The 27,680-nt window shown below is 33.9% G+C and overlaps 1 protein-coding gene across 4 annotated transcripts; it reads left to right on the top strand.

Annotated features, from left to right (window-relative positions):
- The first annotated feature begins 4,535 nt into the window (after nucleotides 1-4,535).
- LOC112507296 (importin-11) lies at nucleotides 4,536-25,589 on the top strand. 4 transcript variants are annotated; one of them, XM_025111823.1, is made up of 26 exons: nucleotides 4,536-4,724; nucleotides 4,833-4,994; nucleotides 5,397-5,506; nucleotides 8,321-8,393; nucleotides 8,502-8,563; nucleotides 9,154-9,295; nucleotides 10,173-10,391; nucleotides 10,485-10,551; nucleotides 11,470-11,869; nucleotides 12,314-12,461; nucleotides 12,574-12,734; nucleotides 12,904-13,003; nucleotides 13,471-13,545; nucleotides 13,651-13,785; nucleotides 21,597-21,686; nucleotides 21,879-22,055; nucleotides 22,391-22,495; nucleotides 22,584-22,742; nucleotides 22,834-22,878; nucleotides 22,987-23,205; nucleotides 24,158-24,264; nucleotides 24,350-24,406; nucleotides 24,502-24,562; nucleotides 24,668-24,773; nucleotides 24,875-24,935; nucleotides 25,264-25,589. In XM_025111823.1, the coding sequence occupies exons 2-26, from the start codon at nucleotides 4,854-4,856 to the stop codon at nucleotides 25,340-25,342; spliced, it is 3,099 nt and encodes a 1,032-aa protein (XP_024967591.1). In that variant the 5' UTR covers nucleotides 4,536-4,724; nucleotides 4,833-4,853; the 3' UTR covers nucleotides 25,343-25,589. The 4 variants fall into 4 exon arrangements, with proteins under 4 accessions (XP_024967591.1, XP_024967592.1, XP_024967593.1 ...); XM_025111824.1 differs by having other exon boundaries at nucleotides 24,505-24,562; XM_025111825.1 differs by having other exon boundaries at nucleotides 24,668-24,935.
- Nucleotides 25,590-27,680: the final 2,091 nt, after the last annotated feature.

Genomic DNA, 27,680 nt, shown 5'->3' on the forward strand with positions numbered 1-27,680 from the left:
AGTTCTAAAATGCTTATCAGATCATATATAAGCAATTCATATTCAAAGCTCTAAACACTCACCTTTTAGAAATGAGAATCAAAGCTTTAAAACTTTCCTCTGCTTGTTTCTGTGCAGATTCTTTAATACTTGAGAGAAAATTTCTAAATAAGGAAGGTGTTGTGTGTGTTTTCTCTTCACCAATTTCTATTTATACATACACAACCAAAGAGGAAGTGAGGGGCGGCTCACTAGCCGACTCCCCCTCTTTTCTTTAATTAAAATACTCCCCCACACACATTTCCATATCACACACATACATATCACATATATATATATATATATATATTTATAAATAAATATATACACACATATATATATATCAAAAATAATAATCAGACTATTACAAAAGACTACGATACTGTTACGCCAAAAGCCTTTTAGTTTATCAATTAAAAATTTGTGTGATATGAATTTGTTAAGTCTTGCTCACCATTCTTGTTTGGTTCAAGTTTCTTAACTGAGTTACCTGCTTACAGATTTCAACTTTAGTACTTACTAGAATGTCTCATGAAAATACACAATATTTAATTTTTACAGATAATTATAATATAATTGTTTTAGATCCGTGGCTATTTTTTGAGATATTTTCAAACATAATTTTTAATTAGTTGTCGCATTAATTTTTTTATTTATAATTCACAAGAAAATTTACATCCTATACAACAGGTATATTACTAGTATATATATATACTAGAAGCGTACTCGCGCAATGCAGCGAGATACATCGTGATTTTAATATTTTATTTTATTATTTATCTCAGTCGATGTTATAATATGGCTTTATGTAATTTTGAAAAAGCGATGATGTTTTTATTTTTGAATAAAATATATGTTTGAAGATATCATAAAAATTTGACAAAAATATATCGATCTTAGTATCAAATTAACTATTTGAAATTCCTCAATAATTCAATTTTTTTATAATTTAATTTATGTACAATAATGAAGTAATTTATATTTGGTTTAATAATATAATTTTTTTGTAAAAATAATAATTATTTATTTTGTTGGAACTTGATAATTATTCAAATTATATTTTAGATTTTTTATATTTTAAAATAAGATGTTCATCATCTATTTGATTATGTTTATCCGCAGTTATTTATACAATTCAAACATCAATTTGTAATAAGTTGTACTTATGCATAATTACTTGTAATCTTGAATTTTAAGTAATATGCATCAATATACAGTACTTTATGTGTAACAAAAATATATCGATATTCGTATCAAATTAACTATTAAAAATTCCTTATTTTTTGTGTAATTTTTTTATTCAATTTATTTTATTTTATTTTAATTTAGGTACAATAACGAAGTAATTTATATTTGGTTTAATAATATATTTTTCTTATAAATATAATAATTAATTATTTTGTTAGAACTTGATAATTATCCTAATTATATTTTAGATTTTTTATATTTAAAATAAGATATTTATCTTGTATTTGATTATGTTTGTCTGCAATTAGTTACACGAATTCAAATATGGAGTTTTAATAAGTTGTAATTACGCACAATCTAATTGTAATCTTGAGTTTTAAGCAATATGCATTAATAAACAGTACTGTACACATAAAAAATAGTTCTAAGAATTTTTGTCAAATACTTTATAATATAGTATAGATTATGTGTTTTTAAGAAAAATAATAATGATTTTATTTTTGAATAAAATATAAATTTGAAGATATCATAAGAATTTGAAAAAAAAATATCAATGATGATATCAAATCAACTATTTAAAAGTTCTCATTTTTATGTGATTTAATTTAAGTTTAATAATGAAATAATTTATTTTTGGTTTAATATTATAAATTTCATAAGAATAATAATTAAGTATTCTGTTAGAATTCAATGATTATCATATTTATATTTTAGATTTTTCATATTTAAAAATGAGATGTTTATCATGTATATGATTATGTTTATCTGCAGTTAGTTACACGAGTTCAGATATTGAGCTTTAATAAGTTGTACCTACGAACAATTTACTTGTAATCTTGAGTTTTAAGTAATATGCATTAATAAATATTACTTTACGCATAAAAAACTGTTTTTAAGAGTTTTTGTCAAATGATTTATAATATATAATATTTTTTTATATAATTTAATTTAAGTTTAATAATAAAACAATTTATTTTTGGTTTAATATTATAAGTTTTATAAAGATAATAATTAAGTATTTTGTTAGAATATAATGATTATACTAATTATATTTTAGATTTTTTATATTTAAAATGAGATGTTTATCCTGTATTTGATTGTGTTTATTTGCAGTTAGTTATACGAATTCAGACATGGGATAAAATCGGATAGGGATGAACGGGTTTAAGAGTTTTTAAGAGTTTTAAGAGTTTTTAAGAGTTTTAGCCAAATGCTTTATAATATAGTATAGATAATAAAATATCATATATATCATATTATATAATATTATATATAATATTTTATATTGTTAGATATTAAAATATATAATATTATATAGTAATAAATAATATAATAGTTTGTTAGAATTAAATGGTTTGTAAATGAACATGTCTTTTAATATTACTAGAAGGGTATTCCTGTAATGCTACGAGATGCATTTCGATTTTAATGTTTCGTTTTATTCGTTGTCTTCGTCGATGTTATAATATGGTTTTAAGAAAGCGATAATGTTTTTATGTTTGAATAAAATATAAATTTGAAGATTTCATAAAAAATGAAAAAAATATCATTAATAGTATCAAATTAACTATCTAAAAATTCTCGTATTTTGTGTAACTTGTTTAATTCAATTTAGGTTTAATAAAAGAGTAATTTATTTTTGGTTTAATAATATAATTTTTTCATAAAGATGATAATTAATTATTCTGTTAGAACTCAATTATTATTCTAATTATATTTTAGATTTTTTATATTTGAAATGAGATGTTTATTCTGTATTTGATTATATTTATCTGCAGTTAATTACACGAATTCAAAAATAGAGTTTTAATAAAATGTACCCATATATATTATAAGTAATATGCATCAATAAACAATAATTAATACGTAATTAAATAATTCTTAGAAGTTTTTATTAAATATATTTTGTAATATAATATAAATATATACAAAATATTATATATAATATTCATGATTTGCTTTTTATTATATAAATGATAGTTTACATATTTTTTCACATTAAATGATATTTTATTATTATATATATTTAAAAAAAGTATTTTGTATAATTTTGTTTATTTCTTAATAAACTATTTTTGTAACTAGAGAAACATATTTCAAATAATTTAATACATTATGTCAATTTATACACTTGATCCAACTACAATATTCAATTTAAATTTCTTTTTAGAAAACATTTTGTTAAGAACACGTCTATTAAAAGTATTAGAAGAGTATTCATGCAATGCAGCGAGATACATCTCGATTTTAATGTTTTATTTTATTCTTTATCTCTGTCGATATTATAATACGATTTTATGTAATTTTAAGAAAACAATAATGATCAATTTTTTATCATATGTTAATTTAGATTTAATAACAAAGTAATTTTTTTGGTTTAATAATATAATTTTTTATAAAGATAATAATTAAATATTCTGTTAGAACTCAGTGATTATCTTAATTATAATTGAGATTTTCTATATTTAAAATGAATGTTTATCTTGTATTTGATTATGTTTATCTGCAGTTTGTTAAACGGATTTAAAAATGAAGCTTTAATAAGTTGTACTTATGCAAAATTACTTGTAATTTTGAATTTTAAGTAATATGCATCAATAAACAGTACATCATGTATAAAAAATAGTTTTTAAGAGTTTTTGTCAAATGCTTTATAATATAACTAGAAGGGTACTCATGCAATGCAACGAGATGTATCTCGATTTTTATGTTTCATTTTATTATTTGTCTTTATCGATGTTATAATACTGTTTTATGTGGTTTTGAGAAATTGATAATGTTTTATTTTTGAATAAAATATAATTTTGAAGATATCATTTTTTTTAAATGTATAAAAGTTCTAGTTTTTTGTGTAATTTATTTAACTCAATTTTTTTTATAATTTAATTTAACGAAATAATTTATTTTTTATTTAATAATATTTTTTATAAAGATAATAATTACGTATTCTGTTAKAACTCAATTATTATTCTAATTATATTTTAGATTTTTTATATTTAAAATGAGAAGATTATATTGTATTTGATTATGTTTATCTGCAGTTAGTTAGACGAATTCAAATATGGAGCTTTAATAAGTTGTATTATGCATAATTTACTTGTATTCTTGAATTTTAAGTAATATGCGTCAATAAACAGTACATCATGCATAAAAAATAGTTTTTAAAAGTTTTTACCAAATGCTTTATAATATAGTATAAATATAGATATAGATTTAGATTACACAAAAATATCGATTATTTTTATAATTATAATATTTAAAAAGGAAGGAATATTAATGACTTTGTTTATTTGGTTAATTTCCATATATGAATGTAAAAAGCTGTAGAAAATAGAAATGGTGTCCGGGAAAGAGAAGAAGAAATACAAAGATATCATCATCAGCATCGTCACATGCGCTCTCATTCTCATTCTCATACCCCAAGAATTGCTATGCTACTCCTAGTTGTCAGCAACTATTGACTCAACCCCAATTTCCATATCTAATCGCTTCTGTATTTATCACCATAAACCCTAGAGGTGATGATTTCTCTTTACCAGAGGTTTTTCTCAATTGGCATCTTACTTGTTCTTTGATCTTTTTTGCATCTTACGGATTCATCTTCTTTCTTTTCCTTTTTTATCTAGAATTTTGTAAAATCTGCTGGGATGGCACTGTCAGTCTCTGACTTACCTGCGATGTATACACTGCTTTCCAATTCACTTAGTGGCGATGAAGCCTTGCGCAAACCTGCTGAATCAACGCTTGCTCAGTCCGAAAACTTGCCGGGGTTTTCTTCTTGTCTAATGGTACGATTTTAGATGGCGTTTTTTTTATTCTAGGGTTTGAGATATCATGGAGTGTGTACATTGCGTAAGTTTAATCAACATTCTTGATTTTTGGAACTTTATTATCAGAAATGTTATCAAGAAACGCCTGCATTTCAATTTTTTTTGTCAAGAAGGGCAGTTGTACATGCTAAAATCCCAATGTAGTTGAAATTTTTATCATCTTAGCCTTCAATTTCTCTTAAACTTTAGGGTTTTGCTATAAGTCATGTTCAATTAGCATCTTATGAAGTGGTCACTTGTTATAGAAATGTTGAAAAATATCATAAGCATTTCATACATGTTTTACTTATTATTTCATTGCACTATAAAATTGACAAAAGCCCAAATGTGGTCTGCATTCTGACATCCTTTATGGTGCAGGAAGTGATAACTGCAAAGGACTTGGTATCTCAAACGGATGTTCGTTTAATGGCATCATTGTATTTCAAGAACAGTATCAATCGGTACTGGAGGAACAAGCGTGACTCGCAGTAAGTCATCTATTTTAGCTAAATGGTCTTGTGCTTCATATTAATAATGTGAAAATCTTGTGGACATGGAAGATTATTAGATCAAATTTATCGATAACCCTCGCCCAATAGAAAATATCCATACCTTCTTATCTATCATCACATTGATCCCTTTTGGTGGACCAATACCTATTGTGCAATGACGAATCATATAAGAATACTAAACACCCTGAAGTGGTTTCTAAACTGCATGGGATAATATGAAACTGATACTTCTAATCTAACATAGGCCATTATCTATTAAACTTGCTTTGCATGCTTTATCTCTGATATTTTATATGTGAAGATTATGACATCTCCTTAGTCAGGAGAAGGTATGTAGCTAAAAAGAACAGATGTGATGAAGAATAAACCAAACCAAACCAAACGAGCTTTGTAAATCCGAGCCGGGGGGTGGTCTGAGTGGGTAGGATTTTGATCTCTACCATAAAGAGTAGAACGGTGTTCCCGTGAAGACCCCCGACTAGTGCAAAGTGTGAGAAAGGTAGAAAAACAGACACACTAAACATCGAAAAGTTAGAAATGAGTAAGCAATAGCAATATTAAATTTTGAGAAAGAATATATGGCCAAGCAACAACAATGTAAAAAGAGGTCAGTAGGGGAGAAGCAATTAAATAAGAAAAGTCTAATTTATACATGTGACGTAGAATGAAATAGATGAAGTTAATAAAGAAACATATGACATGTTTAGAGAAAAATGGGGAATGAGAAGACAAATAATGCCTATCCACGTAGTGGATTTGCCATAAGAGCAAAGCTCGTGACACAAAGTAAAAGGCAATCATGGATTATCCCATATTAAATAGATGACAAAATAGAAAACTCAAAAATTCTAGAACTAGGAAACTTGATCCTAATCATTTCCAAATCAACCTGTAACGAATAAGGAAGTATGCAATTAGGAAAATACGAACCCTAATGATCTAATAAGATACTCTTCATTAGTTACATATATACCTTACTTAAAATGCTAGATTTTTTTTGGTTTTTTTTACTCTTTCCTACGGTATTGCATTTTATTTCTACAGGACTAATAAGCCGTCTTCTATAAAACCCCACTTAGGGCCGCGCAAGGGGTCTTCTAGTCATTAATTGTTCTCTACCGTATCAATGAGTTAGGGCGGCTTACTGGACCCCCTAGGATTACTTAGCTCCTACTGCTTCAGTTAAAAACTGTTTTATGTGAACAATTTTTTTTCCTACTTGAGCTCATTGATCGGCTTTTCTCAACTTGAAAGGAATCTCTCCAGCCCTTTATTCAACGAAAGTAGTCGTGTAGAAAAGCACTCGTATCAAAATAATATAACATCAACAATTTTATTCTCATATTTTTACATGATCTAAAATTAATTATATTTTTTATATTTAATGGAGCTGCTTATGCTTCTTCTTAGGCTTCCTCTCAATCTTCCTAAATGATAAGTGCTAGCTTGCCTGGCTCTGCCTGGTGTTCTTTCGAATGTTGATGATAAGAAACATTATCCTACTTTTAATATATTTGATTTCTGTTAGATATAATAATGTCATCACCTTCGGAGTTGTGTTTATTGTGTATCCTATTTTACCCAACAATTTTAACACAAAGCTTCATGCTGATTGTAGTCCATCTGCAGGATTTTACATTAACCACCTTCATGTGAAGGTGGTTAATGTTCAACCTGAGAAGAATTATGTAATGGATTGTGTTGTAAATGATAAAATTGATCTGAACGTTACTTTCCCCCTTGAAGCTTTTTGGATGGGAAAGAACAAAGATTTATGAAGTAACTGAAGAGGTTAGGGTTTGAGAAGATTCGAATTTGTTCTTTAGCAAGATAATATAGTCCTAAAACTTAAAAAATCCAGGCTTTAACTTTGATACCACATTGATGTACAACCTGATAGGGAAGGCTAATAGTGGATGAACAAAGCTAGAATGGCCAATGAAGATAGATAATGCCTGCTTTCTCTAGGAATCGGACATGAGAGCCAAGCTTGCACTTAGAACAACCATAAAACCGTCATATATTTGATGTTAGATTAAATCAGTGCATATACTCATAAAACTGTCTAAGCTACTACATATAAAGCAACCTAATAAAAAACAACTAAAAGCTTTCTTAATAATATTAAATCTCTAAGCATACTTAATCTGTGTACTAGAATCCTACTAAATATAAGATAACAAATACTTACCTTGTAACATAGATTATCTGAAGATACCTAATCTAAATAGTAAATACTAGAATCACATATACCTAGAATTCCTCACAGCCTCACCAACAGCCTCTCCCATGCAAGGTGCATGCTTCGTGCAAGCACTAAGAGGTGATGCCTCAGGTTCTTTTTTTGACTGCCTTGCCTTGAGCCGTACACCTCATTTGATTTTTAAAACCATGTGAATTACTTCATAGCTTTCATATGACTATCTCTTGGAGTTAGCAACATGAATTTCTCTTCCCCTTCCACTAAGATATGTAGCCAAACAGTAAAAAAAGCTAACTGAGTTGAAGAAAACAACACTCACCTGAACAACCTAAACCTATTAATCTTGTACATTTAAAAAAAAGATATATTGCCGTATGCATAAATGCATGATAATAGCATACCTGCTTCCTAGTGACAATTTTTTCGTTTAATTGTGTATTTATTTTGTTACCATCTTACTACATTAACTTGCAGTCATAGCATGCTTAGCAAGGATGCGTCTCTTGTATTATGTGTATGTAAGAATACTTGGTTCTCTTTGAGAATTACTTCCCTTGTAAATCCTAATGTAAAAGAAGTTATTACAGGGGTATTACCAATGAAGAGAAGTCGCATTTGAGGCAAAAGTTATTGTCTCACTTGAGAGAAGAGAACTATCAGGTGGGACCTAAACTTCAAATTGCCTTTGTGACTATTGTTTGACTAATCTTATGCTGCCTTTATTTCATCTCATTTAATGCACTTTTTGTTCTCCCTCAAAAAACACAGATTGCTTTGACACTGGCTGTTCTAATCTCCAAAATAGCTCGCATTGACTATCCCAAAGAATGGTATTCTTCTCATGTACTCCTCAATTACTGCTCCAACTCTGTTAACTTTGGTGTAAAGTCTTGTGTATTGTTCATATCCATAATATTTGATTTCAGCTTTCTTGCTTCCAGTTAGCTGTGTTTTCATGATGCCTTATCTTTATTGGATTTCATGTGATGTTTTAAAATTTGCAAATTATAAATCAACAATCATGGTTTTTGCATATGATCTTCTGCATAGCCTGGTCTCTTGCAAATGTCTATCCTTCAGTTGGTGGCATATATCATGTGATCATATAAATCAAGCTAGAGATCAAATAGGCTTTCACCAGGGACAGAGATTCCTTTTATGGATTCTGGAAAATGATTGACTTATTGATGTGGAAGCTTGATTATCTGATCAAAATGAGAATGAACTGTTTCATTCTAAGAAATCTCGAACTGCTCCATTTATCTGTTCATTTCTTTTCATTCCACTGTTTGTGACACTTATATTTTGCAAAAGTTGATGCTCAACTGCTTTTGGTTCATGTTTTTCTTTTGTTCATGCTTAATATTATGTATCAATTTTTGTTCTATATATTGGGGGACTCACATGGTTACCTAATCAGGCCCGAGCTCTTTTCCGTTTTAGCTCAACAACTTCAATCAGCAGATGTTATTAGTTCACACCGGATCTTTATGATTCTCTTCCGAACATTGAAGGAGCTGTCCACCAAACGGCTCACTTCAGATCAAAGGAACTTTGCGGAGGTATAAGCTGTTTTTACATTTTCTCATTCCTTTCCTCACCCTCAATATGTCGTAACAACCTGCCACTTAGGTGCGATCTACGGCATCATACCAACTGATCTTGTTTGTCAGCACACTATTTCTAGGACAGTTTCCGTATTGATCACATAGATATGGTAAACCAGTCGTATTAAATTTGTCAAGTGTGCAAGTGTGTTTATTTTCGCTTCCAAGTTTTCCTTGTCACCATTTATTATTTTGTGTGTTTTAATGTTCAAGCTAATGTTTACTTGGCAAGCCAGTTATGTTCAGAATCAAGCCAGGCTAAGCAGCTGAAGAACCCTCTCATGTTTCCTGATTATTTTTGTACATGTCTTATTTTCTGGTGGTTTTTACCATATTGTATTTTGGTTTGAATAAGACATATTGTCCTTTTCTTCTTTGTAATATATATAGTTATATACCTATCCGTGATGTCGTACAGATTATTGAGTTTGGAATGATGCTCACTGAGTTTAAGTGAGAGTTCATGTTATTTGTTTTTTGCTTGTGCCTTCTCTAACTAAATTACCTTTTAAAAGGTGCTTACTATTCATGCTAAAGCTGAAACATCTGCAACTGGCATTTCCTCTAGAATGAGGTGATCAAAGGGATTTGATGACCTTGATTTTGTTTGAGATATGGAAAAGAAAAAATATTAATGTAACTGGCCAGAAAATGGTTTATGGATGTAATTGATTGTTCAAAAGTGTAAAAAATAAGTAAGGTGGTTGGTTTTTCAAATTTTTATAACTTCAGGCAACCTTTTTTTTTCTTCAATTTATCCTTATTGCTCTACTTTTTCAATGGGTAATCTGCCACCATTCTTACTATGTCTTTTCCACTGATGTTTGGGCAGATATCATCCCAGTTTTTTGACTACAGCTGGCATCTCTGGCAGAGTGATATGCAGACTATACTAAATGGCTTCTCTTCCCTTGCTCAAATTACAACCTCAAATGCTTCTGAGCATCATCATGATGAGCTCTATTTAATCTGTGAAAGGTGGTTTCTATGCTCAAAGATAATACGTCAGTTGATAGTTTCGGGTTTTCCTAGCGATGAAAAATCTTTACAGGTACCTAGGTGCTTGTGTTGCCTCTGGGATAATTTACCTTTATCTTGCAGTTAGTTGCCTTACCAACAACCTCTGTTATCAATTATCTTGTAGGAGGTCCAGCCAGTCAAGGAGGTCTGTCCTATGCTGTTGAAAGCAATTCAATCGCTCCTTCCATACTGTGAGGACCCTTGTTTTGATTTAATAAATATACTTTTGCCATATATGAGATGGAGAAAGATTTGATCGTCTTCCTCGATTGTTGTTGTTGTTGTCTTTTGGTTGTTTTAAATACTTTCGGTTCGTTTAAATTAGCATCAAGACTACATCATTTAGTGAAAAACAGTTGATGTTATTTTTAATCTATAGAAATCCATCTTTGAAGCAGATCCAGGTTATGTGAGTGGAGTGAAGGCATATGTAGGACGCAATTTAAATGGTTATGTTGGTAGAAGTGGTTAATAGATTGAAAGGATGCAGGCTTTGGCATTAAAGCTTTAATGAAGGAGAAGGCATTAGTGTCAGTCAAATATGTAGCAACATAGGTTTTGTCCTTCTATTAGCTGAGGTTTTATTTTTCCTTCTAGCCTATGTCGACTTGTTCAGGATTAAATGCTTCTTGTTCTTTAGTTTTGTTCTTATAGCTTGTCTTTTCACTTGTTGACTTTTTTCTGGATAGTCTGGCATAGGTTGTTTCTTATCTTTTTGATGTATTATTCACTCAGGTGTAGTTGCTGTCATTTTCCCAGTAAAAGGCTTTCATATATCCATTAAGAGAAATAGCTACAAAACTCTTGTCGATATTTTGATTAATTGATATTTAATTGATGCGTAAGACGGCCTATATCGGTTTCATTGGGAAATACCGTAGTGTTTGGCTGGAGCATCGATTGGTCTTTTGATCTTTGTGAAATACAATTTTGTTGATCACCGTTGACCTCAAAGGTGTTTCTGGATCTTAAAGTCTTCTCACACCTGTTTTAATTTCTATATTAATTAGCATACTTGATAACACCCTTTATCAGCTGATGTACTTAATTGATGAAGATAACCAACTTCTTCTAAGAGGCTATTTGCTGATCCTATAATGAATATGCAGATTCCTCTTTCGCGGAACACCATCGGAAATTTTTTGAATTTATAAGAAAGGCATGCACCAAGGTGATGAAGATTTTAGTCGCAATTCAGATGAGACATCCTTATTCATTTGGCGATCAGTGTGTCCTCCCACTAGTCATGGACTTCTGTTTAAATAAGATCACAGATCCTGAACCAGAGATAATGTCATTTGATCAATTTCTTATCCAGTGTATGTCTATGGCAAAAATTGTTCTGGAATGCAAGGAATACAAGCCAATCATGACTGGACGGGTGATAGATGAGAATGTGGTCACTCTCGAGCAGAGAAAGAAAAACATTTCCGGGGCTGTAGCAGGCGTACTCACGTCTCTTTTGCCCAATGACAGGGTCGTACTCTTGTGTAATGTATTAATAAGGAGGTAGGCAAATTTCATTCATCATTAATTCATCTACTTCTATTGTTTGCAACTATCTGGTTGATTGGTTTTGCTACTTAATTGTATTGACTGAACTTTAGTACAGTTCAGCTGTGTTTTTGTTGATAAAGAAGGAAAACCATGAAAAGGTTCACTTATGCTTTATGTAAACTAAATGTGTTAAGTGAGTTCTAAAATTTCAATCTATTCTACACAATGGTTACTAAGATTTTAAATTGACTTAGTAAGCTCTTTGTGTTACTAAACTAGTTTATCTAGGATGCCATTATACTGTAGAATAAAGTGAACTCGATATTATTTCTGGTAATACCTTCTGTCTCTATGTTTTTATTTTTCCTTTAATCCCCCCTCGATCCTTCTACTTTCTAATTAAGTCCAACTTAGGAGTGTTGAATTTTTATAATTTTTCTACGATTTCCATGTCAGGTACTTCGTGTTAACAGCAAGCGATTTGGAGGAGTGGCATCAGAACCCCGAGTCTTTTCACCATGAGCAGGATGCAGTTCTTTGGTCAGAAAAATTACGGCCGTGTGCTGAAGCACTATACATCGTTCTGTTTCACAATCATAGTCAAGTAGGTTTAAGTTAATATGTTGTTGGTCTTCTGAATTATTTTCGATTTCAATTAGCTAAGCTGCTAAAGCAAGAGTTTTGGATGTATGATTGCTTGCATTTTCTACTTACAGCTGCTAGGTCCTGTTGTTGTTTCTATTCTTCAAGAGGCAATGAATGGTTGTCCTCCTTCAGTAACTGATATCACTTCAGGGTTGCTTCTAAAAGATGCTGCTTACGGTGCAGCTGCATACATCTATTATGAGCTATCAAATTATCTCAGCTTCAAGGACTGGTGTGTCTTCTTTACCATTGTATATCTATGCTCTAGGCGTGGTTTGCCTGATATCTTATTTCATTCATCTTTTACGTGACATGTTTAGTTGTTGGTGTCATCCTTTTTCTTTTCTATCTAGAATTCGTTTAAGATGATATATACTTTTTGTTGCTTGTAATCTTTGCAGGTTTAACAATGCTTTATCATTAGAACTCACAAATGATCATCCCAACATGCGGATCATACATAGGAAAGTCGCACTTATTCTTGGTCAATGGGTTTCTGAGGTAACTTGGGGTGTAATTGTTGTTGTTGGTTTTTTCATCCTTCTTTAATCATGCAATATGAATTTGACATCAGAAGATGCCAGTTCCTTTATGATCTGGAACCTAATACTACTCAAAAGGAAATGATATCTTATATTTGGGGTGTTAAGCTTAGATAATTTCATTGTGCCACGTTCTAATATCCTCTTTCAGTCTACCCTTTATCATCTCAAGTACAAGCAACTTTAAATTACTTGCTCTTCATTGCGTAGGCTGCCAAACAAACTTAACCAGATGTAACACGGATATCGTTTTGCCCTTCCAAAATGTTAAAATAGCTACACTCTTCACCTATATTTTACCACTAACGATGCTCATTAAATAATTTTATTATGTCATATTGCTTTTAATGACAGTCTTTCACATTTGGTATTTTTTAATATTGCTTATTCTTAAGTAGTTGTGTTATGTATTTGATGCTTTTGCAGATTAAAGATGACACCAAACGACCAGTCTATTGCGCTCTGATCAGGTTGTTACAGGACAGGGACTTGTGTGTCAGGGTATGGTGCAGTCTATACAGTTCTCAATACCTTACCTTCTGTTCGTTTTCTATCTTTTATCATAAAAAAATTCCACTTTGTTCTTTGATATCCTTGATATTTCAGTTGGCAGCATCTCGGTCCTTGTATTTCCATATTGAAGATGCGGCCTTTTCACAACAAGAATTTTCTGATCTTCTCCCAGTGTGTTGGAAATTATCTTTTAAATTGGTCGAGGATGTCCAGGAGTTTGATTCCAAGGTAAATGTTGCTTATGTTTACATTTGATGATTGCTCTTGTTATTGTCACAAAACCAATGCAAAGCAATATCATTAATCAAACATCTAAACCAGTATCTGCTACAAATTCCATCAAATAACTGCAACTTTAGACAAATACACAAAGTGACATTGGTTTGAAACCTATTCAACTTAAAAGTAAAGCCCAATATCGGCTCTGGTTTCTATTTTGATTCGGCGTGGAAACCTAAATTGAACATACACACTTCTTGTTTCAATTTAGTTTACCAGTTTCAATGGTCTGGGCCCTTTTCAGCAGACCCTTAACCTCCCCTCCTTCCCCATGGAATATCATTATCTTTAATATGTTAGTTTGTGATGGTATCTCATATTCCGTCCTCATGGGGAAAAAACTAAGTATTTTCATTTATGCCACTGGATGAGTACATGTCTGTTGGTGCTCACATTCTGCGTGTAAAACATAGCTCTCTCTGTACTATGAAAAAGCCTATGGTTTCCGTATTTTTAGTTTACATGTACGGATACGCTGAAGAGAAATATGTGCTATAAGTTAAAATTTTGTTGATGCTTATGAATATCATGTGCTCAGTTAGTTAAACTGTGCAAGCATTGTTATTTTTTGGTCAATTGCTTGAAATATTAATCTGTGCAATGGTTGTTTTTATTCAATTACGGGATAGGGAGGGATGTCATTACTATTTGATTTAGTTCTGGAGTCGGATTCAAGTTAGTTATTTGAAAGGATCCCTTGGTCATCACGAGAGCTTGTATGCTTGTAAATATATGTCATGGTTGCTCAATTGTCTATCCCTAGTTTGAGAGCAAATTGTGTCTGCCCAAGTGCTTTGATCATGAAGATTACTCTACCATGTTCTAGGCTACTCTTGTATCTGAAAACAAATGTATTTCCCCAGATGATCTTTATTCACAAACATTCGAATATAAATACAAAGGAGAAGCTACAAATCAAGAACTGATCTCCACTCATTTAGGGGGATCATTTACCAAATAACAACCTAAAATAGATAAGACTAATTCTAAAAAAGATACAACTAATTTACAGCTAATACACCCCCTCAGTCTAAGCAGTAGAAGGATGAATGCACAGATTGGACCGAAAACGGTGGAAAAGATGACGTGGTAGCCCTTTTGTGAAGATATCGGCGTACTGAAAATCGGCTGGAGCATGTAAACCCGGACTGCACCAATTCTGACCTTTTCTCTGACGAAATGAATATCAAGTTCCACATGTTTTGCACGCTGATGTTGTACGGGATTTTCAGATAAGTATACAACCAATATATTATCATAGTAAACAACTGTAGCCTTGCGAGTGGGAACATAAAGTTCAAGAAGTAAGTTGCGGAGCCAACTTGTTTCGGCAACTGCATTTTCAACCCCACGGTATTCTGCCTTAGCGCTTGATTGAGATATGGTTGGCTGGCTTTTTGATGACCAGGAAACCAAATTATCTCCTAAGAAAACACAGTACCCGGAAATGGAGCAGCAAGAGTCGGGGCACTCCCCCAATCGGCGTCGGAATATGCAATAAGTTGGGTCGATTTGGAGGGTGATAGAGAAATACAAAATGATCCAGGGAGAATCCCTCTCTCAATGATAGAGGAAGGAAAAGTGAAGAAGATGATAGAGAGAGTTTCAGGAAGAGGAAGTTGATGGAATTATGAGTAAAAGGAAATACAAAATGATCCAGGGAGAATCCCTCTCTCAATGCAACATGCAAAGAGCCAATACAACAGAAAATACTAATGACATGCATAATACGTATCCCCTCCTTCCCTTTTAAAAGAGACTAATAACTAACTTTCTAGCCACTTTCCACAATTGCCCTTTTAGCCCTTCTAGAATAGACTTTCCACTCTCTTGGCCTATTCAGATTAGACTTAATGACTTCTGGGTTAGTATCAGTGAGATACGGAGTCCATAAGTAATTGTTCCTTTAAGATAACGGAGAACTCGTTTGAGGAACTGGAAGTGTGGATCGCGTGGGGCATGCATGAATAAGCAAATTTGTTGTATCGCATATGTAAGATTCAGATGGGTGATAGTAAGATATTGTAAAGCTCCTTCTAGTTGGCGATAATGTGTCCCATCAGGTAGTAGTTTACCACTTGTTGCACTCATTTTGGGGGAAGTGTCAACGGGAGTGGAACTGGGTTTGCAATATGCCATATGATCCCGAGATAGAATGGTAGTGGCATAATTTTCTTGTGAAAGGAACAAGCTGTCGTCTTTATGTTTAACTTGGATCCCGAGGAAAAGATTAAGGGTTCCTAAATCTGACATAGCAAACTCACGAGATAAAAGAGCAATGATATTAGTGAGAAGTTGGTCATTAGAGGCCTTGAGGACGATGTCGTCAACATACAACAGTAAATAGGCCATGTTATGTCCCTTTTTGTAGCAAATAGAGAAGTGTCACTAACGGTACTCCAAAAACCATAGTAATGTAGGTAGCAAATTTGTCATACAATGCCCTAGGGGCCTGTTTAAGCCCATAAAGAGACTTGCTTAACCTGCATACATAATTAGGATGAGTGGTATCGGTAACCCCGGAGGTTGAAACATATATACTGTTTCATTTAAGTCCCCGTGAAGAAATGCATTTTTAACGTCGAGTTGGTGAATTGACCAACCCCGGGAGACAGCTAGACTGAGCACCGTTCTGATTGTGGTCGGTTTGACTACGGGACTAAATGTTTCATCACAGTCGATTCTGACCTGTTGACATTTCCCGTTAACAACTAACCGGGCCTTGTATTGCTGTAAGGTGCCATTTGCGTTAAACTTGTGACGAAACAATCATATGCACCAAATAATGTTTGCATCAAGAGGCCGAGGTACCAAGTCCCACGTTTGATTGTCCATTAGAACTCGATATTCTTCGGTCATGGTGTCTTGCCAATGCGGATCGGAAAGGGCTTTGATGTGGGAAGTTGGTATGCAAGATATTGTAGTTTGGGCAGTAGTATGTAGGTTAACAGGAGTTTGAGATCTGGATGCTCGGGAGCGGGTTATCATGGGGTGGGTTGATGCGGGTGGTGGTGGCGGTGGGGGAGGTGGTGGAGGCTGTGGTGGGGTGAGGAGGGCAGTTGGGGGGTTGTGGTGACTGGTGGCTGTGTTTCCGGCGGTGGTAGTATGGGATAAGAGGGGGCTGTTGAAGAGTGGTAGACGGGGAAGTGTTTTGGGCAGAAGAGTTCTGGGTAGTTGGCAGGGGAGTAGGTTGTAATGTAAAGTTGTTGGTGGGTCAAAGATGGTAGGAAATGGGTAAGACTTGAGGAATGAGTAGTCTAAGGGTGCGGTGGGATGATCTTCAGAAAATGGAAAAGATGTGTTTTGTCGAAAGTGATGGGACGAGAGAGGAGGACCTTGCCGGAAGAAAGGTCAAGGCACTGATACCCTCGAAAATTGGCGGGGTACCCGAGGAAGATACAACGAGTGGACCGGTGTTTCAACTTGCTTTTCCGTGTCGCAGGTTGTGTTAGGATAACACGCACACCCGAAAACCCGTAGGTGGTCATAGGAAGGTTGTCGATGATAAAGAGCAGCCATAGGGTGGTGAATGTTAAGAGTTTGGTGGGGAAAATGTTGTGGAGATAACATGCGGTATGTAATGCTTCAACCCAGAAATGGGGTGGGAGAGATGCGTGTGTGAGAAGAGTGAGTATGGTCTCGTTAAGTCTACGAATCATACGCTCGGATTTCCCATTTTGTTGGGAAGTGTGAGGGCAAGATAAGCGGAAAAGTAGACCGTTTGTTTCAGCAAAAGATTTGAAATTTTGGTTATCGAATTCACCCCTAAGTCACATTGAAAAGCTTTAATTGTGAGATTGAAGTTTGGATGTATTTATGAAACTGAGAGAATTTGGAAAATGTTTCAGACTTGAATTTTATTGGAAAAACCCAAGTATATTGTGTGAAATCATCTATTAAAACCATGTAGTATTTATAACCTGTTTTGCTGGGGACAGGAAATGTCCATAAGTCACAATGAACAATATCAAACGGTAAAATAGTAGTAGAATTAGAATCGGAAAACGGTAATCGTTTGTGCTTTGAAAGCTGACAAGAATTGCAAACCAAAGATCTACTACGTTTTAGTCATGGAATAATATTATTCAAACTAAGAAAATCCAAAATAGGAAGACCGGGATGTCCCAATCGATCATGCCAAACGTCTCGAGCACTGGAGGTGAAAAAAGTGGAGTTGGTAACCGGATAGGTGAGAGGATATAGACGGCTCGAGCTATTGTGGTGGGACAGCATCTGACCACTCTGGTAATCCTTCACAGAAAACCCATTGGGATCAAATTTAATGGAAACATCATTATCAACAAAAAGTTTACGAATAGAAATGGGATTCTTAATGATGTTGGGTGTGTAAAGAATGTTGTTTAGGTGTAGGTTACATGTGGTTGTTGGAATGGTGGAGGAACCCGATCCACGAACCGGCATAGGAGCACTATTACCAACAAATATTGAGCCAATGGGACAATTTAACGAGGGTTTAGAAATCTTACCTTGGTCGCCCGTGAGATGGTCTGTTGCACCCGAGTCCATGTACCATTGATCATCAACCGGGTCCATGGTCATTGTCTGAAATGCTTCGCCAAGCTGAGTTGGCTCAAGGGGTTAAAGGCAGTGAGATTAGCCTGGTTCGCTGCTGGGCCAGGAGGTCTTGGCTTGACTTGCAATGTGCAGGTGGGCCTTGAGGTGTGGGCCAGGCTGGCATAGGAGATCCAGCCCAAGGAGAGGCCCATCCAGAGTTGGTGGGATACGGACATGGCGGCGGGGTCCAATAGGCCCAATTGGGCAGCCGATTAGGCTGAGAGTTCCATGGCGACCGAGTCAACTGAGGCTGGCCTGAACCATGCCTAGGGACTGTTGAGGAGGAACCGCTGGAACTGCTGGAGGAGTTATTGGGGCGTCTTTAGTTGACATAGTTTGAAGGATCATGTGGTGGTTTTGAGGAAATAGCAACCATAGCAGTCTGTGTAGACATGGTTTCTCGGGCATTTTGTCTGTGATGTTCCAACTCAAGGATACTACATGCAGTCTCCCACGTGGGAAGACTTCGATTGATATACGAGGCCGCCTTGTAGTATTCTGCCAGAAGTTCTCTAACAAGTTGAAGAACGAGCCTCTGATCATTAACCGGACAATCCACGTCATTGAGTTTACTGCCCAGTTCCTTGAGTTTTTGGCAGTAATATTCAAGAGACGGCATGGATTTTAATGTGAGGTTATTGAATTCATGCTCTAGGGCCGCCGCCCTAGAGTCCTTGTTGTTGAGGAAAATGGCTTTGATTCGAGACCAGGCTTCGTGGGCAGTTGACTCGGTTACCAAGACACTAACCAGTAAATCATCGGACAACGTCCCGTAAAACTAGGGGTGTTCACGGTCCAATTTGGGCGGTTTAACCCCTCAGACCATAAACCAAACCGTAATGGCGGTTTATAAAATTTTCAAACCGAGCGGTTTGATATCAAGTGCCCAAAACCGTCAAATCTGACCACGAAAAGACGGTTTGGTCTGACCAGTTTAGGTAGTTTAAGCCTTTAATGGACTTTAAATATTAAACTTAAAAAACATATATAATTTAGAATTTTAGATTAAATATCCGTTTTAACAAAACAAAATATCCAAACAAATAAATGTAATAATTAAGTAGCTCTTGAGTCCAAAATCCAAGCAATCCGAAGTCCAAACAAATAAATTAATACATATTAGAAAACAAACAAATTAACAAAGTTACAACTCCACTGTGGGTATTGAGTAACAAAATCCACGACTTCACAACCTTCAATTCTTGTGTCTTGAGTTTGACCCAACAAAATAGAAGCCATGGATTAGGAAAGATTGATAGATTGATAGAGTTCTTGAGAGATTTCAAAATTTGGAGACCGTCAATGTCAAATGTGTCGATGTTTACTGGTTTAGGGATTTTTAGGCGTCGATTCATTTGGATTTGATTATGTTAGACTTTATGTGGGGCTTAGGGATATATTTGGGTCATAGCCCATAAGTTAAAAAAGTTGGGCTTGCTAATACTATAATATATATATATATATATATATCTGTGTGTGTGTGTATGTGTGTGTATGTATATGCATTTGGCAAGGTTCTAGACCGCAGACCGGACCAGACCGCCCGATTTTGCTATTTTTCAAACCAGACCAAAACCGCCAGACCGCTCAAACCGCCAAAAACAGTATGGTTTGACTTGGTTCGGCCGGTTTGAGCGGTCCAACGGTTTTTTTTTTAACACCCCTACGTAAAACCATTACGATACATTCGCATCAATTTCAGTCCATCCTTCATACTTTGCATCAGTTTTGGCCGGAGGCGGTGTTCTGTCAATGTGTGACATGACTTTGTATCCCTTGGCATGTAGTTGAAATAACTTGACCCACGCAGAGTATGAGACCTTCGTACCATCAAGCACCTAGACCTTGTGTTGAATGTTGGTCACGGTGTAAACGGGGTGAAGGGTTTTGGTGACATTTTCAGGCTTGTCAGCAATGGATAGTAACTAGAAGGTGATGGCAGAGAAGAAATCAAACCGTGGTTTGATCTTCGGTGATTTGAGAAGAACGAGAGCTAGGGTATCGAGCCTAGCTCTGATACCATGAAAGCAAATGTATTTCCCCAGATGATTTTTATTCACAAACATTTGAATATAAATACAAAGGAGAAGCTACAAATCAGGAACTGATCTCCACTCATTTAGGGGGGATCATTTATCAAATAACAACCTAAAGTACATAAGACTAATTCTAAAAAAGATACAGCTAATTTACAGCTAATAGTATCATGTAGAAGGTTCATGAAACTAGGAATAACAAAATAAATCCACATTGAAAGTGAAGCAAGCCATGGAGTTGCATATATTATTTAATCTTGGTGGAGTGGCTGGTTGGATATATGTGCATTGTACAATAAGTGGGTTTACATAGTAACTTACAGCACTTGTAATTTGTCATTGAGGCTTCAACTAGTAAGATGCTGACAGTAGTAGTAGGAATTTTTCTTTTGTTTGCAGTTGATATGAACAATTGAGATTTATATGCATTTTATATGCTCATGTCAACATTACATGAAGCTGGTGAGGAGATTCTATATGTGGTTAACCTTTTGCAGTTCCCAAACTGGGTATACTAAAAAACCTCAAATTTCGTAAAATGTTGTCGTTGTGATGCCTTCAATTTGTATCTTGCAATTTAAACATTAGTCACAGTAAAAAAAAATTCTTCTTGAGCATTTCATTATGAACATGTATGAAATTTGTATCCATCAATCAGAACTGCTTGAAGTTTTTGAAGAAAATGCTGATCTGATAGGAGCTTGACCTTTTGCAATTTCCAAGTAATTGGCTTCTTGTTTATGCAAGACTAACTATTTATACGGCCAGACCGTCTCTCTCTCTGAACTTGGGTAAGAACCATAAGCCAAAAAATGGGGTAAAAGTCAAAGAACCAGAAGCAAAGTGCAAGAAACTTTTAGTAGCTTAGGACTTCTTTGATGATGAACTATTAGAGAAATGCAACATGTGTAGTGTGCCCTTTAAACTCGGCTGCTTGAACTTTTTTGAAGATGGGTTTGTTTCATTGGAGATGTACAGTTATCTGGTATTTACAGCGGTAGATAGAAATTAGATGGATGCTATTTGCAAATCTAGTTATGGCTCATGTTCTAGGTTTATGAAAATGGACTTCTTTGATGTAGATTTCTAATTGCTTTCTCTGACAATTTTTTTCAATTGAGTTCTCTATATTGTTCTTTTGATTATCAGGTTCAAGTTTTGAACACAATCTCTGTATTGATTGCTTATGTTGGTGATATCATTCCGTACGCCAATGAATTGGTTCAGTTCTTTCAGAAGGTATTTAATCCCTACTAAATTGTAATTCATTTTGGTAAAAATGTTAAATCAGTTTATAAATTTTATTTTTATTTTTGAAGCAATCAGGTGTATGTGTAGGACTATGGCTTCACTATGTTTCCCTTTTAGTTGAACATTTATATGTATTACCATATACTCACTTTGCCGAACTGAAACTTCTGCCTTTTCAAGTCCTGGGAGGAATCTTCAGGTGAAAGTCTTCTGCAGATTCAGCTTCTAACTGCCCTCAGGAATTTTGTAGTTGCACTTGGCTACAAGTCCCCTATGTGCTACAGTGTGCTATTGCCCATTTTAGTTAGTGGACTTGATGTTAATAGCCCAGATGAACTTCTTGAGGACAGTATGCAGGTACTTCAATCTTCTCTTCCCGTAGCAATAAGAAACTTCTTAGAGTAAACTACATTTTTTGTCCCTTTGGTTTGTTAAAAGATTCAATTTTTGTCCCCGTGCTTTCGGAGTTACGGTTTTCGTCTCTGTAGTTTGCTATTGATTTCTGTTTTCGTCCCAGAGGCTAATTCCGTTAGTGGTTGACTGTTAAAAATATGCGGGATGAAAACAGCAATGAATTGTAAACCACAAGGACGAATGTAGCAATTTTTAACAACCACAGGGACGAAGAATGTAGCTTAGTCAACTTCTTATTCATTCTGTTGGTAACTAATTTGGTTACATCACCTGTGCAGTTATGGGAAGCCACCATTTCTAATGCCCCCTCAATGGCCCCACAGATGTTGGGATACTTCCCATCTTTGGTGGATATACTGGAAAGAAGTTTTGATCACTTGAAGGTTTAAATGATAGCTTGTTTCTAGTCTTGATTCTCCCCTATCTGCTCAGCAAATTAAGCATGACAATTTTGGTTTTTGTGAATTATAGGTTGCTGCCTCTATTATCGAAGGTTATATAATTTTAGGCGGACCTGAATTTCTCAGTATGCATGCTTCAAGTGTTGCTAAGCTTTTTGATCTGGTGGTGGGAAATGTAAATGATAGAGGTTTACTTTCAATCCTACCTGTTATTGATGTGCTGATTCAGGTATGTATGTTAATTGAAGAGTTTTAGATTTATAATTTCCAGAGTTTATCTGTTAGATTTATAATAGTTAGACCTCTTTTGCTATTGACAGTGTTCTCCTTCTGATGGGCCACAGTTGATCAGCAGTGCCCTCCAGGTATACTCTCTGTGTGTGTTTTTGCTTTTTTTATTTACTTCTTTTCTCTATAACTGGTTGAGCGAGAGAGAGGTTGATGGAGTTTTATGTGTTTGAATGATATGGTAGAAAATGATCGTTATATGCTTAACGGGAGATGACCGTGTTCCTACGAGTACAGCTGTAAAGGCATCTGCAGCAGCCACCCTGGCTAGGATTTTGGTAACAAATACCAATTTTCTGGCTCAGTTAGCATCAGAACCATCACTTGTGCAGCTCCTTCAGAATGCTGGTTTCCCTGTTGGGGAGAACATACTTCTTTGTCTGGTTGACATTTGGCTTGACAAGGTTAGTACTTGGTAAACATTAATTATCGGTGCTATATGATTACTTTTATTTCTCTAGACAAACTTTTACCTACTTGGCCGTTAGTATCATTACAAATGTTTATAATGACTTTTGGATATTTGAATATCAGTCAAACACAAAATGTATTTGTTTTGGATGGTGGGAATAAAATATATCACATAAACAATTGGATTTGTAGTTCGTCTATAAAATTTGATCACTATAATTAAGAGGTCGTTTAAAAGTTATGATTTAGGGGTAAAGGTGGATTGCGTTAAGGTTGTAGGGACCTAAAGGGGTGAAAATGGTAATATGTTGTGGTTGAGATTAAGATCCAATGACTAGAAGGTTCATCTTAATCAGGACCCGAAGGGTTGAAAGTAGAATTATTTTTTCTTCGAAGAACTATGAAGAAGAAAGTAAAAGGAGATTGGCCGGTCTTCAATCCAGTTAAAGCTTCATCCTTTGAAATACTCGAAATAATTTGATTTATTAATCTAAAAAAAAATAACGAGTGAAGTAGAATGTAGTCATCTAGATAGTTAATGGAAATATGAAATTCAATCAAGATAAAAAAACAAGACTTTTATCCCAAGCTAGCAGAGCAACCTTGTATGTAGTGTAAAACAATTTTAGTCTTGATGGTAAGGACGAAAGTCATTTTTGAACCAGAAAAAGACAGAAGGCAGCAGGAATAGTTCCTTAACTTTCAAATGAAAAGACCAAATAGTCCCATAATTTACCTATGATTTGTAGGAAAAGTTCATCAAGGGAAAAAGTAGGCCTATATAATGTTGTTCCATGTTGGACTTTATCAAACTGAAAAAGAAGCATTTCGCCAGAAAATAATAGTTGTCTAATTGACCATATGCTTTTCTTAAGAAGTGTTAAGGGCAAACATTTCCACTAAATTGCTTTTCGACTCTTAATGATTTGGTCTCTGTTTTTACAGGTTGACAATGTAAATTATATTCAGAAAAAGACATTTGGATTTGCACTTTCTATAATTCTGACATTAAGGTTGCCTCAAGTACTTGATAAATTAGATCAAATACTAAGGTAAGTAGTTCACCAATGATTTCATGGATCATAATTCTAGAACCATATGAAATATCTTTGTTAAAACATATTTTATCCATGACAGTGTATGTACAAGTGTTATATTGGGTGGAAGTGAAGACACTACTGAAGACGAGTCTAGGTAAGTTTGATGCTTGTGGAACTAAATAAATACTCTTCTGTTTTTTGAAGTAAAATTAAAAAATTTCCATGTTTTGGTTTGTACTAAAATTGCAGCAGTGATAGTATGAGCTCTAGCCGACCTCAATTTCCAAGTAAAGAATACAGGAGGAGACAGGTATGTATAGTAGATATATATATATATATATATATATATATATGATTATGGATTTAAAATTAAAGTATATTCTGTCGTATATTAATGGGTTGGTTGCGGTAGCAGATAAAAATCTCAGATCCTATAAATCAGTTGTCACTGGAGAAGTTGGTGAGGGAAAACCTGCAAACATGTGCTAGCTTACATGGGGAGGCCTTCAATACTGCCATGGGTAGAATGCATCCTGCAGCACTTGCCCAATTAAAGCAGGCTCTTAAAATGACATAAAAAGACTATATTTTCAATGGCTTTGTTTATCTTTTTACCAAATAGGATCAGACTCGGGAGATGGAGAAGCCGACTGTTCGTCTCTACAAGGAAAAAAGCATAGGAGGTAAGTGGCTGCTGATGTCAAATTAAATCAGTTTTTTTCCATCACATTCATACTGCTTTTATGGTTGATCACCCATCCTATATATATATATGTATATGTATATATATATATATATATATGTGTATATATATGTATGTGTATATATATGTATGTGTATATATAGGACTAGCTTTTGGGTGTCCCACATAAACATAATAATTATATATAAGAAACAACACATACAAACTTGTGTTCATGGTTTCCAACTTCTCTTATTGCTTTTTCCATCAAGGTAATCACAGAATGCATACAAGTAAGTTGGTGAGCTGACCATGAAATGTTTGGACAGGTGTTTGTTTGGGATGCTGGTGTTGTGGTTTGGTTTGTTTGAAGATGAAGATGAAGATGAAGATGAAGATGAAGAGTGAGAGCAGCATTGAGAGTGTAAATAGTGTGGTCCTTGTTCATGTCTGTTTTTTGAAGGTATGGATGAAGGTCACCACCATATTTACTTAAAACTTTTTCTCAGGTTCAGGTTTCATTTTTACTAAAAGTTGAGTTGAGTTGAGTTGTAAAACTATTATTATTATTATTATGTTTGCACCACCCCATCATTTATATCTGACAAACTTGGGATTCAAATTGAAGTTTAATTAGTTTATTTATCCTCTCTTTCATAGTCTCTTTGGCATTTGTTCAATTGTAGTAACAAAGATTTATAAACACCCAATGGCTGCTGCATTATATTAGCTTAGGGGTCGTTTACCTAAATGCTTACCCGGTAAGTGCTTAATGTTAGGAGTCAACACTATAATTTATTTTATTTGGTAAGATTGTAGTACATCAAAACGTATCATATGCAACAATTTATCTCGTAAGCGCTTATCCGGGTAAGAGTCGTCACCCTCATCGGATAAGACTCTCAATCCTTATCATCGCTCTTACTGGGTAAGATTATTGGCTCTTGCCATGTTCATCCGGTGAGGAAAATTACCCTGTAAGTACTTACCGAGTAAGCATTTAGTAAACGGCCCCTTAGTCATAGCCATTGAACTTTCACTAAAATAACAAAACCTAATCTTAAAACCAGTTTGGTCTCAAAATGGACCATGAAACAAGAAATATATATAATCCTAAAATGATATAAGTTTGAAAAAGCTAACAAGTAAATAGTTTGTTTAGACTAAGGTGACGTTTGGTTAGCAAAATGTTTTTGGATGGAATGAAATTTGTTAAAAGAATTTGACTTTAAAGGAATTGGAATGAAATGTTGTCAGATTTGATCACCTGTTTAGTTGACTGACATTGGAATGGAATCTGTTAAAAAATTGAAATCTGTTTGTTTAGTTTACAAAATGTAGCTTTGGAATTGGAATGAAATATTGATGTCCTTTTTTGAAAATTTTAACTTTTTTAACACTAAAAATACTTTAATATTATTTAATATGTAAAACAATATAAATACACAACCCAAATATAACCGTAAGCCAAACGATGTTACTAAATCAACGGTGGTAAGAACGGTGGTGGTCGAAGGTGGTTTAGATCAGTGGTGGTCGGCAATGGTTCAGATAGCGGTGGTTGGAAATGGTTCAAATCGACGGTGGTTCACGGTGGTTCAGATGGAGGTGGTAAGTGGTAGTTCAGATGAACGGTAGTTCAAATTGGTGGTAGTCGTCAGTGGTTCAGATCGGTGGTGGTCTGTAGTGCTTTACTGGATTAAGGGTATATATGGTATTATGAAAATAGAGAATTCAATTCTATCAAAATATCATGTAGTTGCTAAAAAATGTTAAATTTCTTTTTGTGAAATTTGTAGAATTTTGAAGATTCATTTCATGAAAAAAAAATGAATCAAATAAGAGAATAAAATTTGGTCAATGAAACACAACATTCCAATTCCATCAAATTACTTCAAAATCTGTGAAACAAAAGAAATATGTTTTTTTAACACAAATCCATAACCCAAAACAAAACAGAGAAAGCAATTCCAATTTCTAGATATATCCATTTAAGACAATGCATAATCTTTGATTTTGCCCCCAATTGACGTTCCACCCACATGTTACACTAACAAATTTTAAAGTATATCAGTGGATTTTTGGTTTGATAGACCGGTTTTGAAGGATTTAGAATCTTTGATATGTTTGATTTATAGAATTTAAAATGAAAATAAATTTCGTTTTTTATAAATAATTATAAAAATAATTAAATTATCTTTTTAATAAAGTATTGTTACAAAATAAATTTCTTTTAACATATTTAAAACATTATTATACACAAATTTTACAAAATTCCATAAAACACCAGTGATGCAAGTGAGCAACTTTTAAAGATTTCTTTATTATATTGGTGGAAAACATATAAAATAATATATTCCTCAGATTTCTCTAAATTTTTAAAAAAATCATATTATTTTTTCTTTTTCTATTTTACCATACACAATATAACATAGCTATTAAGAAAAAAAAAACTTCTATTAAACCATCAAAATCTCTATTATAGCACAACTTTTGGAGTGAAAATGACATGACATGACCAAATCCATGAATCTAAGGGGGTGTTTGGTTAGTCGAAATCTGACGGAATTTGATGGAATTGGAATGGTCAATTCGGTACCAAATTCTATTCCAACGTTTGGTCACCCTTTGTTAAAATGTATGTATTATCCAATCTTGACTTGTCTGACTTTACTTTGAATGTTCCTGGTTTGTCAATATGTTAACAGAGTTGAGTAGATAATGCAAATATTAAAAGGCTGAGAGG

The sequence above is a fragment of the Cynara cardunculus genome, assembly GCF_001531365.2.
Source record: "Cynara cardunculus var. scolymus isolate 2C chromosome LG 2, CcrdV1, whole genome shotgun sequence".
In the NCBI taxonomy this organism is placed as follows: domain Eukaryota; kingdom Viridiplantae; phylum Streptophyta; class Magnoliopsida; order Asterales; family Asteraceae; genus Cynara; species Cynara cardunculus.

What these genes read in the sequence shown, in the direction of transcription:
- LOC112507296 (XM_025111823.1), top strand. Translation starts at nt 4,854, where the DNA reads ATGGCACTGTCAGTCTCTGACTTACCTGCGATGTATACACTGCTTTCC. An exon ending in TGTTTCACAATCATAGTCAA is followed by an intron (nt 12,462 to 12,573) that starts GTAGGTTTAAGT and finishes TTCTACTTACAG; the next exon opens with CTGCTAGGTCCTGTTGTTGT. An exon ending in TTCTTGAGGACAGTATGCAG is followed by an intron (nt 22,056 to 22,390) that starts GTACTTCAATCT and finishes TCACCTGTGCAG; the next exon opens with TTATGGGAAGCCACCATTTC.